We start from the raw sequence: 14,396 nt of genomic DNA, 5'->3' as shown, positions 1-14,396 counted from the left end.
GATCCACAATCAACACCCATGGAAGCAGCAGTCAGGAAATCAAACGATGCATTGCACTGGGCAAATCTGTTGCAAAAGACCTCTTTGAAGTGTTGAAAAGCAAAGATGTCCCCTTGAAGACTAAGGTGTACCTAACCGAAGCCATGGTGTTTTCAGTCACCTTACATGCATGCAATTGCTGGACGATGAGTAAGGAAGATCGAAGAAGAACTGACTCCTTTGAATTGTGGTATTGGTGAAGAATATTAAATATACCATGGACTGCCAAAAGAACAAACAAATCTGTCTTGGAAGACGTACAACCAGAATGCTCCTTAGAAGCAAAGATGGCGAAACTATACCTCACATACTTTGGACATGTCATCAGGAGGGATCAGTCCCTGGCGAAGGACATCAAGCTTGGTAAAGTAGAGTGTCAGCAAAAAGGAGGAAGACCCTCAACAAGATGCACTGACACAGTGGCTGCAACCAAGGACTCAAGCATAACAAGGATTTTGAGGATGGTGCAAGACCTCGCATTGTTTCATTCTGTTGTATCTAGGGTCGTTATGAGTTGGAACCAACTTGATGGTACCTAACAACAACAACAATAGTTATAAAATAAAGTACGAATACTCATCAGTTCTGTTGAAAGTGTTCAGAAAACTTATCTTTATTTTAGCTTGAGCAAAGACAAACTATATACCTGGAAAATTGCAAACCATGTCAGTCTCCCTTCACAAGTAACAGCCTCAAAAATTGTTTGATCATTTAAATGACAAATATGATTTTGCATGTTCATTTTCAGAACTAATGCAGTAGAAAAATAATTTGTTTTCCACCAAGAACAATCATGTAGAATTCTGGCAAAATCTCCTTTGTAACTTAAAAAAAAAATTAAAAACAGACGAAAACAGCCGTTACAATGGAGCAAGAGAATGTTTATCTTCCTCTCTCCTCCTTCCTTCTCTCCCTTCCTTCTTTATTAAAATCTGTTCTCTAGTAGTAGAATGACATGTGAAGGAAGAATTTGATATATATTTGAGCACCATAGCCACACTGCCCGCTGAGGGACAGAACAACAACATTGATTAGGTCACATTGTATTCAGCATCTTCTGCTCTATTCTTTTCTCCATAGAATAATTCCAGTAAAACTTATTTTGAAGTGAATCATTATAAAAATCTTTCTTCCCTCTCCCCGAAAAATGTGTATTCCTTGGCTATGATCATTTTTAAACAAAATATCTCATTGGATATTATTAATTCAATTTAACTTTTGCGCAAAATTGCATTTAAAGAGAAATGTAAACAGTTGTGCATTTTATAAGGACAGATTCTTGAATCTATTTTTTCTTTTTATTTTCTTTAAGAGACTTTTTTGACCTTTCCGAGCAGCTCCACTGGGGAGGACATTGGCAGAACTTTGTGTGTCTTCACGCATAGCATTTGATGAGAATTTAATAAGACAGAAAATAATACTTTGCCAAGTTATTAGCTTTAAATCTCTTATTTTCTTTAGAATTTCATGATTTATGGAATACCAAAAACTCAGGGAGATGACTCAGAAAGAACTTGAACTTTCTAGTTTCCTACAGCATTTAAAAGTCTTAGCTGTATAACTTAGCTGAATAACACCATTATCAATATTTCAATCCTGTTAACCAGTGCCCTCCACTTGATTCCAACTCATAGTGACCCTATAGGACAGAGTAGAACTGACCCATAGAGTTTCTATGGAGCAGCTGGTGAATTTAAACTGCTAATCTTTTGGTTAGCAGCCAAGCTCTTAACCACTGTGCCACCCGGGCTCCAGTATTTCAATAAAACCTATGAATTAGTATGAATCAGTCATTTGTTCATTTGCATCTCACCCCAGTGATATCAAGCTGTTTAACATTTGCTATGTAAAATCGTTTGCTGTGTAAAACCATGGGCATCTGCTCTATTAAATAGCAAAAGTAATGCCCTATTTAATCACATGGTTTCTAAACTGTAGGAAAATAAAGATTTTGTAAAGATTTGCTATGTTTTAGGATAAAGATAAGCATCATTTCATTGATGTGATGTCACCCCCTCCTCCGTCTCATCTATCTCTTGTATATTTGCCAGATATTACTGGTTCAATCTCAGTTATCCACTTCCTAACATTCTAGACTCACACACAACAATCTCACCCTGTATGGGTGCTTTTATTGGGACTTATTTATAAAGCACAACATCCAGTTTTATGTTAAGTAGGTGGGTTGCTGATTTGTCAGAATGCCATTCTTTATCAGGCCTTTATGAATTGTTTGTAAGTACCCAACTGGACAAGGAAAGCTTTATATTCGTGCCACAATTAGTCAAAATGATTCTAGTTAAACTCTGGTAAAGATCTCTAGTATGCAATGAATGTAAAGTATTCATGCTTGCTTTATCTTTCGTTATATTTCATTCTGGTTTCATTCTAGCTTACTTATTTATTAAAAAATAATCTTCTAAGTTGCTTTTTCACTGCTTTTCATGTTGCAGATTGAAAATGTTGATGTCTGCCTTAGTTTTCTAGCAGCCAGAGGAGTAAATGTTCAAGGTCTATCTGCTGAAGGTAAGAAAAAGCACAGTTGTCATGAACGGCATCTATGTTTTACAAGATTCTTCCTAATGTAAGAAATGTAAGTTTGGAATATATAGCTCCCTAACATAGTAAAGGAAACCAGTGAAGTTTGCAAAATGTAATAAGCATAAATGTAATGATTACTAAGGTATGCTTTATTTATTTTTCCACATATTATACTAGAATTGTTCTTTTACATGAGGGAGTGTATGGGAAGGGAGGATTAACGAAATATTGTCATGCCGTTACTGAAACACAGTGTTATTATTAGAGTCTTGAGTAGAGGGGTAAATGGATATATAGATGGTTGGATGGATGGATGGATGGATGGATAAATGCTAGATAATAGATGGGCATAAATACCAGTAAAGAGAGTATAATTAATGCTCAACTTTTACGTTATCAGTAATAACATTTCTACAGTATATACTAGTTGATAATAGTCAAAATATTTGAAAAGTTTAAATAAGTGCTCCTGAGTTGTTAAATAATTAGCACTAACAATATTAATAACTGTTATATGTAAAGGAATTAAAATCATTAAAGGTTTGAAAGATCATAATTAAAGTTGAAACATAGCAAAGTGAATCTCTTTTCTTCCACATATAAATGTGACAAAAGTTTGCAAAAACTTGCTGTTCATAATATGGACTTTGCCATACTTAAGAAAACTAACTGATGTTTTTGTTTCCTTTTCCTTCCCTCCATCATCAGTCATTCTATTCACCATCATTCCTTATTTCCACCTGTCTATTCATTTATCGAAGAAGCCCTGGTGGCGCAAGTGGTTAAGTGCTCAACTGCTAATCAGACTGTCAGCGGTTCAAACCCACCATCTGCTCCATAGGAGAAAGATGTGGCAATCTGCTTCCATAAAGATTTACAGCCTTCAAAACCCTATGGTGCAGTTCTACTCTGTCCTGTAGAGTTGCTATGAGTCAGAATCGAGTCGACAGCAGTTGCTTTGGGTTTTGGTATTCATTTATCATTCTGTATTTTAACTATCAGATTCATGAAAGTGCAATAAGAAATTTTTTGCTAATTTAGATTAAGAATACAGCCACTTCCTAACAAGTGAAATACTTGAATTTTAATATATATTTATAAATATTTCTAAAATTTCAAGCACTATTAATAATAATCAGTTGACAAAAGTTATGAAATACCAAGTCCTCTGGGGTGTGCATCAAAAAGAATCATTTTAATTAGAATATTAATTTTATATTAAAAATCTTCTAGATACTTTTATATAAATTATACCTTTCGATAACTTAAGTTGGTCAAATTTTTTACTACAGTTAATTTTCTTAGAAAAGCTTTTCCCCAAACATATTAGAAATATTACATAATTCTAAGTTTTTAAAATTTTGTTGTCATTGTAAAAAGAAATTGTGTAGCTTCTAAAATACAAAGGATATTTTGTAGAATTATTTACTTTTCTCAGTTTTTCTTTTATATTGAAATTTTTAATAATGTAAAATTTTGTGTATATTTATATGTTGTGATGTCTAATTAAATTACACATTTTATTTCCATAAAGCTTAGTTCCAAACATAAGTGGTGATTCTAAGTGGTTAAAGGAAGGCTGGAAATTTGTTTGTTTTATGCCTCTTTCTTCTCACAAGATATCTCTTACTAATATAAACCTATTTGTTTTTATTTATCCTTAAAAAATATAAGCATGTTCAAAAATGGCTTTCTAAATTAATTAAACATACATAATAATAAACCAAGAAATTAAAAAAAAGTCTTTAAACATAACCATTCAACTTTACTTATTAATATTTTTCTTTATCTTCAGATCGGTCAAGCCAAGTCTTCTATATTATGGGAACTGTGAGGAAGGTCTGGATAAAAAAGGAACATCTCAGAGGCTCATTTTATACGAGTAATTCCACTGCATAGTTTGGGTGACATGATAAACCATCAGAGAGCAAGCAACTCAAGTAGTCTATTAATGTTCTAAACTCTAAATGGGGACATAAAACGTGGACCTCAAAGCAGGATGTATTTTATTGCCTGTAGCAACTTTCATGTGAAATATGATTACAGGTTATACTTATTTCAAGCTTTAATCTTTTCTCTTTTTCCTAATAAATTTTAAAGTGACAACTACAGGAGCAAAAACTAGGCCCATGTTGTAGCCTACTTTCTATATTTAATTTTTTATTAACTATTAGAGAAACTTCACAGGAGCCCCATGTGTTGGAACCAAGATTTCCACTTTATTCAATTATGTTGTCTCTCTATATATATATACATATATATGTATACACGCACCGCACATGCACATATATATCTGTTGCTGAATAATTTTGAAGGCATTTTGACTGCTATAAATCCAGTTGATATTCTGAGTTCCACCCACTCTATCGGTATTTATAAATGCAGGTTAACCAACATTTAAGTGGCTTTCTCTCTCCAGTTCATAGCCACTGGTATGTTGGTAACAGCTGTGTATATTTGTGAGGAAAGCAGATTGCTAAATCAAATAATTAGCACAAGACAGAAAGCCTATCCGTTTCTAAGAAGAAGCTAACTCTAGAAAAATTGTCGTTCAGGGATAGCAAAGAGTATCTCTTTTGAGTTAGCTTTATTCTCCCCGCCTTCCATTCCTTTATTCTCTCCTTGAAATTCTAAGCTATATGGAAATGTTAGCATGTTTCAAAAATTTAGGTTTGCTTGAATCTATGACTGAGACTCCAGTTGTACTTCTATCTTCATAGACATGGAAATACACTCTGGATGGGTTTGAACTGCCAACCATTAGGCTAGTAGTCAAGCCCTTAATCTTTTGTGCCACCCAAGGACTCAGAAATTGATATATACAAAAGGAATTTCTTCCTCACTCAAGGAAGTCTAAGAGAATTATATCTAGAATTTCATTTGCAAAAAAAAAAAAAAAAGCATTCAATTTATATTGTGCTGTTTTTATATTTTCCATTTTATGCAGAAATAAGAAATGGAAACTTAAAAGCCATTCTAGGGCTGTTTTTCAGTTTGTCTCGCTACAAGCAGCAACAGCACCATCAACAACAGTATTACCAGTCCTTGGTGGAGCTTCAGCAGCGAGTCAGTCACGCTTCCCCTCAGCCGGAAGCCAGTCAGGCTAAAACACAACAAGATATGCAGTCCAGGTAAGGAAGGAAAGTGGTGGATGTTCTTTAAAATGAGTTTGGCTAGATACAACTTATTTTTTAGCATATTATTGTTTGTGGGTTTGACAGCTTGCATTTTTGTAGTTGTATCAGTGCGCTGGGAGAATTTGATGATGCTATAGAATTAAAGACCATTTTCCTTGTGGTTGGACAAGCAAGATCTAAGTCCTTTTAGGTGAAATATTTTTATTTATTTATTTTATTTAAAGATGATTATTGCTCTGTATCAAAGTGTGTGCAGTGACTTCAGTGCAAGTAATTTGGCATGGCTACTTTCTTCTACAAAGTATTTTAGTGTTTAGAATGTGGTCTTAAGTCTTAGTCTTTTGTTGTGTAGTTGGTTAATTAAACCACTTAAAATGTGCATGTTTGAGAATAGAGTTTTGATGTGATATTGTGTGTGTGTGTGTGTGTGTGTGTGAGTATTTATACACACACATATGTGTTTGTCTGACTTGAGTCCATTGCTGCATGTAGACACAGCCAGGGCTGGAGTTCCCTCATATCATGGCCACTTCTTTCCATTACTGCTTTTTTCCAATTTGGATTTGTATTAGTCAGGGTTCAACCAGAAAAGTAGAACCAATAGGAGACCTATGATAAGAGATTTATGACTAAGAATTAGTTTGCCTGTTTGCAGGGGCTGGCTAGGCAAGTCCAAAAATCCTGAGGGCAGCCTGTCAGCAAGGGTAGGCTGGCACTCTTGGGCATGAGCCGAAACTACTATGTTGTTGAGGATCCTGACTCAAGGCAACCCCTCTGTGTAGACTAGAACTTCATTCCATAGGTTTTCAAGGCTATATGACCTTTTGGAAGCAGATTGCGAGGTCTGTCTTCCAAAGTGCCTCTGAATGCGTTCAGACTGCCAACCTTTACGCTAGTAGTCAAGCACTTAACATTCTGTGCCATCCAAGGACTCAGAAATTGCTATATACAGGAGGAATTTTTACCTCTCTCAAGGAAGCCTTACTCTTGCTTTTAAGGTCTATCATCTGGTTGAATCAGGACCACTCAGATAATCTAGGATAATCTATTTTACTTAAAGTTACCTCATTTTCGACTTTAATGACATCTACAAAATACTTTCTCAGCAACATCTAAATTAATGTTTGATTGAAAAACAGGGAACTGTGGTTTAGCCAAGTTCACGTATTAAAAAAAAAAAATCACAGACTGAAATTAAGTTAACTTAATTAACAGGCAAGTTGCTATACTTATCTGTTTTTGATGACCAGGTTATCTGGTAGGTAGCTCTCTTGAATAAATAACTGTGATTGTTTTTCTTAAGACTGGAGGATATCCAAGGTGAAAATACTCTTTATCATCTTTAAAAATAGATACACAGATGAAATATATGTAAATGTTTAACTTTTTCCATTTTATAAGCCAGGCTGAAACCTGATAATACTCAGTTTAGTAATAGTCTGTTGTTGGTAATGAGTATTGACTCAAAAGGTAAAATAAAAATCCAAAAATACCTTCACAAACAGCCCCCACTTCCTGTCAAATGTTAAGCTCTTCAATAATTCCCTTCTCTTTTGTCTGTCAACCAGCCCTCATGTGGACCTTGTTTCCCTCTTAATGCTAAGCAAATATTTATTTCTCTATAGAGCGATATAAATCCTAGTCCATTTGGCTAATTTTTACCCATTAGTGAATTATTACACCATTAAATAAAAATCATAGTTTAAAAATATATATAGATTATACTATAAAGTCCATGGAATGGTGGGTATATTTCTCACCACTCAATAACACAGATATATTTCTGCTCTTTAATCTTGTCTTGGTTTTTTGTGATGTCAAGTGGAGTTGAGCAGAAGTCAAAGTGAAAACAAAACTTCTCTACAGTGTAAGTTTCTTGAATTTAGTAAAGAATTAGAAAAAAGAAACATATCTTTTTGTGGGTAGTTGGTAGAAAGAAATCTAGATTTTAGAAACTTCCAGAAATAATAATTCCTAGAGTTTGGTTTATGCCATTTGAGTGGACACGAAGCAAGAATGGTAGGTGAAAAAAGAAAGGAAGGAAAATGCTTTTGTGCAAAGCATGTTGATTCTGGAAGTGATATGAAATATCATTTGTCATTGCTTTACCTCATTCTATTTCTGTATCTGCTATGTGGAATTTCTTGTCCAGAATTTCTCTACAGTGATGGCCCTTTTGAGGGGGATATTATTTCTTTTCCTTTTCTTCCTGCTGGGTATACATGACTGTTATGAGTCTGTCAAGTATTTTTAAATATATGACCATATTTAATAGTCAAGGTAATTTTACACTATTTTTGGAGGAGTGTCTTCTTTTTCACTGAAAAGTTATGGAAAGTATTCTTTTCAACATTTCCTTTAAGACTGAAGTACACGCTTAGATAATTGCCTTTACTTTTCAAATTGAATAATTAATTTAGTGAATGTTTACAGAACACTCGCTGTACTAAATGCAGTACTCTCTACTGAGGATATAATAGTGACATGGGCCTTGATACAGAGGAGCTCAAAGTCTAAGGAGTATAAAGAAATATGTCAGAATTCTGTGAGGGTTGATTAAAAAATATTATCATTATTATATTAATTGTAATAGAATGTGTTGTACGTTTTAAAATATTAAAATTTCAGACGTCAATACTTACTCAGATTTGTATAGATTTGATATATTGAATTAGTTAATTAGAATTTATGCGACCTTACGTGTAACAGTTGATATATTTAACCATGTTTCAAAAGCCCATAGTGATAATATACATAGAAAAGGAATGTGGTCACTATGTATTAGAGCCAAGACAACTAATGTAGAAAAATATATCCTGGTGACACATTTATCTTCATTTGTTCAACATATGAGTCATAAATCATGATCTATGAAGCCTTCCTATTGATTCCAAAGTTATTTTCAAGTAAATAGCCTGAATGTCTGGCTGCTATATTATTGTAGATATTTAGCCAGAAAATGTGCTTATATTTTTCTCTTTAGACCAATAAATATTTTGGGGAGGCACACTGTTTCAGTTTAATAAGAGTGTTTTTGTTTTATTTTGTTTATCAACTAGCTGCATATGATTCCATAACATTTATTTTATAGATTAAGAATTTTAAGATTTGGTTTTGCTCTTTTAAAAATAATTCCTAGATATTTTCCATCAATTTGAACATCTTTCATTTAAAAAGAAATTTTGATCTAAAGATTTACAAGTTAAATATACTATCTCTCTCAGCTCCCTCTCTACCCTTGTGTGTGTGGGTAAAATTGTTTTGTGTCTGTGCAGGCATGTGGGCAGATATATCCTGTTAAAATGGCATTTAGGGCTCTTGTTATCAAGAGCTATCCTCTGCAATCAGACTGCCTGAAGTTGGATCCCTATTCCACCACTTTCTAATTGTGTAACATTGGGCAGCTTAGTTCACCAATCTGTGTTTCGGTTTCCACGTTTATTAAAAGGGAATAAAAATAGCACAAATTTCATACAGTTGTTTCGGAGGTTAAATGAGTCAGTACATATAAAGCACTTTGAACATACCTGGCACATATCCCTCCTATGCTCAATACCCAGCAACGTTCTCAAATAGCCCAGTTATACTCCCACCTTAGGGAACTTGCCCTGGCTATTTCTTCTGCCTGAAGTGTTCTTCCCCAGAGAGCCACTTGGCTAAATCTCACCGCCTTTAAGTCAACTGCTTAAATGTCACCTTCTCAATGACTACCGTTTTAATACTTCACCTTGCCCATGTCCACTCTCCACTGCACCTGGGTGTTGTTGTTACGTGGCATCAAGTCAGTTCTGATGCTTATTGACCCTGTGTACAACAGAACAAAACACTGCCCAGTCCTGTACCTTCCTCACAATCATTGCCATGTCTGAGAGGATTGTTGCAACCAGTGTTAATCCATCTCGTTGAGGGTCTTGCTGATTTTCGCTGACCCTCTAGTTTACCAAGCATGATGTCCTTCTCCTGATAACATGTCCAAAGTACGTGAGACAAAGTCTGTGGCCATCTTCACTTCTAAGGAGCATTCTGGCCGTACTTCTTCTAAGACAGATTTGTTTGTTCTTCTGGAAGTCCATGATATAGTCAATATTCTTCACCAACACCATAATTCAAATGCATCAGTTCTTCTTCTGTCTTCCTTATTCATTGTCCAGCTTTTGCGTGCATGCGAGGTGATTAAAAAAACCATGGCGATTAAAACAAATACGTCCATTTGCAGTTTAAGTGAACTTGCTACTATAGGACTCACAAATCAAATTACAAAGTCCCTGGGTAAACTTTCATTGAGCGACTTGTCTGTTCCCTTTGCAGCCCCTTCCAGGGCCCCCATGACCCCTGCCACACACGTTGCCCTGAGAGCCTCTTCCTATTCAGGACATTTGCCTTCCAGGGTTTCGTTTCCAGGAAACATCACTTAACTTCTGGGAGATTCATTCCAAAACTGGGGTGGTTTACAGCTTTTTGTCCTGGGGCTACAAATCTTGAAAAGTGTATAAGGAAGTTTAAGATGACAGGAAGACTCAGTAATTTAAGCTCTTGTGAACCTGGCTTCAATTAGTTGCTCAACTCTGTTCTGTGTAGTGGACTATGGTGTGCTCTTCGAAACAGTCAGTGAATCAATTAAACTTTAAACAAAAAAAAACAGGGAGGGGGATGCTTATGAACCTTTAAAAAAAAAAAAGCAAGATTTTTTAAGTCCTAGAGAGGAATGATTGAAGGGAAAAAACAAAAATGTTTTAATTTACCCAACTGGGTGTACTTATTAAGAGTGTGTGTATGTGTGTGTGCATGTGTGTGCGCATGTGCAAACATACACGGGGACACACACACACACTTTGGCTATGCTGTTCCACTATTTACAAAGCTTAACAGCCACTCCTGTTTCTGTTGGCATGGATAGAGAAGCATCCATGTAGTTTTCATTACGTTAGAATCAGGCAAACATGGGCTTGAATTTGCCTGCCAATTCCTAGTGGTGTGCATTGGGCAAGTGTTTTTAACCTGCTCAAATACCAGTGTTCTTGCCTATAATATTGGCATGCTGATAACTTAGTCATAGGGCTATTGGGAAGACCACATGGAATAATTTGTGTACAAAGTGTCTACTTAACTCATCACTTAGCATATAGTAGACACTCTAACCAGCTACTTTCATCTTAAGAGCATATCACTTGTATATTAAAATATATTGACTCATTTTAGAAAGCGTAAGACATCCTCATCATTGTTCTCCCCCTTTATCACTTTTTCTCTAGTCAACTTCTGTCCATTCCACTTTAAACTTGTATTAAATATATAAAAATGATTCAAAGTAAAAATATCCCTATGGTTACAAATAACAGCCAATGCTTTCCATTACTCTGTACAGAGTTAACCCCTTTAATTAAATATTTTCGTTAGTAGTTACTACCGTATAGATATATAAAATATTTTTACCAGGAGATTTTATTGAATATTTTGATCATTATCTTTTGATTCACGCTCTCCTATCTCTTACCCGCTCCATTGCTATATACAACAAATATTTATTAAGTACTTAGTATATTCCAAGCAATGTTTTAGACACTGGAGATACATCAGAGTATTAAATATATTTTAATAGCCTTGTGTTAAAGCTTACTCTACTGAGGAGGTCAAACAATAAAAAAAATTAAATAACATATATACCAGTAATTTGAGAGCAGATGATAGAAAAAAATGAATCAGGGAAGGAAAAATTAGATGTGTAGGAGACATATATTCAATAATTTAAATAGAGTACTAATAGAAGCCCTCACTCAGATCGTGACATTGAGCAAAGAAAGTGGGAGAACTATCTGTGTGGACATCTTAGGGTAGGTTGCTTCAAGCTGATGGAAGAACAAGTGCTAAGACCTTGAGTCAGAAGTGTGTCTGGTTTATTTTAAGAGGAGAAAATATTGCAGTTTGTCTGGGTCAGGGGAAATGAGGCAGCAGAAGACTAGGATATAATTAAGAGCAAGAGTGGGGAGACATTATAGTCCTGTGACCATTATAAGGACTTTGACTTTTACTCCAGGAGAAATGGGAAGCTGCTATGTGCTATGAGGAGGGATATGAGCAAGGTATAAATCAAGGGGTCATTCTGGCTGCTGTGTTAAGAATACATTGTACTGTGGAAGGGGTGAAAGCAATGAGTCAGGGTAAAAAGTTTGGACAACATGGTTTAAGTGGGAGAGGAAGTTAAATTCCAAATATATTTTGAAAATAGTGTCGATAGAAATAGCCTACAGATTTGCAGTTGTATTGATAAACAAAGAGGAGACTTAGTGTCAGCTATTGCAAAGCTGAAAATAGAAAAGAACGGGGAAGGAGCAGATTCCGTAGGAAGAAGGTCAGATATTTGATTATCAGCATGCTAATTTTGAAATGTCTCCTAGATACATCTAAGTGGAAATACTGACAGTTAGAATTCCAAGACTGGAGTAAAGGGAGAGGTGTAGGCTATAAAAAGCTATGAGACTAGATATTATGAAATCACCAGAAGTCTTACGTGTAGATGAAGACGAGGATTGAAGACTGGATCAGGAGCGCACAAATGTTTACAGATTGGGGAGATAGTAAGACCTGGTAGAGGAGACTGAAAAGAGGCAGCCTATGAAGTAGGAAGAAAACTATGAGTCAGAATCGACTCAACAGTAATGGGTTTGGGTTTTTTTGTTTTTTTTTTTGGTTTAGTGACCATGATAGTTGACTGGACTCTGTTCACTAGAAAAAGGGAGGAAGTAGAAATAGTAAACATTTTAATGTATTATTCTGATTCCTAATTTCACCCAAAAAAAATACCAAACCTGTTGCCGTTGAGTTGATTCCAACTCGTAGTGACCCTATAGGACAGAGTAGAACTGTCCTACAGAGTTTGCAAGGAGAGGCTGGTGGATTCGAACTGCTAACCTTTTGGTTAGCAGCCGAGCTGTTAACCACTGTGCCATCAGGGCTCCAATTCCTAATTTAGAGAATTGAAATTAAGACTTGTGCTTTTTGACATAATGTGTCTGGATTAAAAACATGGTGAGTCAGTGCTCTGTAATTTGGTCACATAACTACCAAATCTTAAAAAAAAAAAAAAATTGTGAGATGGGTATCAACAAAGAACTGTAACTCGGGATAACTAATTTGTGATTCATTTCTTTAAAACTTTTCCACAGGATGTTTTAGTGTCTTGTTTACACATTGTATGAATATGCCCCAAGCACTAGGAATTGTTTTTAACTGCAGCTATTTGATTTTGAGTATTTATGGGATACTTTCCTTTCAAACAGAGCACTGATAATTGAAATTTGATCATTATACTTACAATCTTTTACTCTATGAAATTACTATATATTAAGTTGCTTTCTACTAAAGACCATACCTCAAATTTTTAACATATTTATTTACAATGGAAAATGGAACTGTTATGTGAACTATAATAATCATGTCAGTGTGACCACTGAATTTTTTTCCTGTAGTCAGAACTACATGGAAAACCAAATTACAATCAGGGGATGAATGGGTGAGCATGGAATTGGATCTAGGAGACTTGCATACACACTTCTGCAACTGAGATAGTCTTGCCGATGAAACTCTAACTATTGGTCAAGGTTCCCTCTTCCTTCTAGAGCACACTGTCAACATTTGCCTTTAGCATATTCCCTTTTCTATGCATCCACTTCTAACCAACCCACACTCCCTCCTCCTTTCTTGATTGGCCTTTCAATCTAATAAACTGTATAAACAAAACCAGCCTTTTTTCCCTGCAAGGCTGTGAGGCAGACTCGGGACCAAATATCACCATCAAAGATTGTTTGAGACCCCAGCCACCCCACAGTAATATGAGACTGGTTGTATTGATGATTACAATTGATTTGCAGTATATTGGGAGTATACTTTATAGATATTTATTTATATAATTATAAATATAATAAAAGTAATTTTCAAGAACATATGTACTAAGAAGTAGTTTGTAAACATATTCTGTTACTACAGCCCTTTAATTCTCTAAGAAGTATTAAATAATCTAGATTTTCCACTAATCTTGTTGGTCTTTACCAAAGTTAGTTGAATAGCTTAGCTTAACACAATAGTCTTATCTAACCAGTATTCAGGGTCCAATCTTTTTAAGGTGGTTGAATTAAAGTTAACAGAAGCCATCTCACCCCAACATTACTGGCACTAATCGAAAAAACAGAAAATAACAAACGTTGGAGAGGTTGTGGGGGGATTGGAACTCTTATGCACTGCTGGTGGGAATGTAAAATGGTAAGCCACTATGTAAAACAATACAGCACCTCCTTAAAAAGCTAGAAATAGAAATACCATGCAATCCAGCCATTCCACTCCTAGGAATATATCCTAGAGAAATAAGAGCCTTCATATGAAGAGACATATGCACACCCATCTTCATTACAGCATTATTCACAGTAGCAAAAAGATGGAAACAACCTAAGTGCCCATAAACAGAATAATAAATAAATTATAGTACACACTCACAATGGATTACTACGCAAAGATAAAGAACAATGATGAACCCACAAAAATCTCACAACATAGATGAATCTGGAGGGCATTATGCTGAGTGAAATAAGTCAATCACCAACAGACAAATATTGTATGAGACCTCTATTACGATCACCCAGGAAAAGATTTACACACAGAAAAAAAACAACCTTTGATGGTTATGAG

The 14,396-nt window shown here is 35.2% G+C and overlaps 1 protein-coding gene across 2 annotated transcripts in view; it reads left to right on the top strand.

Moving 5' to 3' along the window:
- NAV3 (neuron navigator 3) overlaps positions 1-14,396 on the top strand; it is a 474,286-nt gene that overhangs the window by 171,448 nt on the left and 288,442 nt on the right. For both annotated transcript variants that reach the window (XM_004384618.2, XM_004384617.2), the window contains exons 4-5: positions 2,493-2,565; positions 5,528-5,711. In XM_004384618.2, coding sequence (XP_004384675.1) covers positions 2,493-2,565; positions 5,528-5,711 — 257 coding nt within the window. The remainder of the gene's footprint in view (positions 1-2,492; positions 2,566-5,527; positions 5,712-14,396) is intronic.

This window comes from Trichechus manatus, unplaced genomic scaffold, assembly GCF_000243295.1.
Source record: "Trichechus manatus latirostris isolate Lorelei unplaced genomic scaffold, TriManLat1.0 scaffold00125, whole genome shotgun sequence".
Classification (NCBI taxonomy): Eukaryota; Metazoa; Chordata; class Mammalia; order Sirenia; family Trichechidae; genus Trichechus; species Trichechus manatus.
This window is presented reverse-complemented; position numbering and strand designations above follow the sequence as displayed.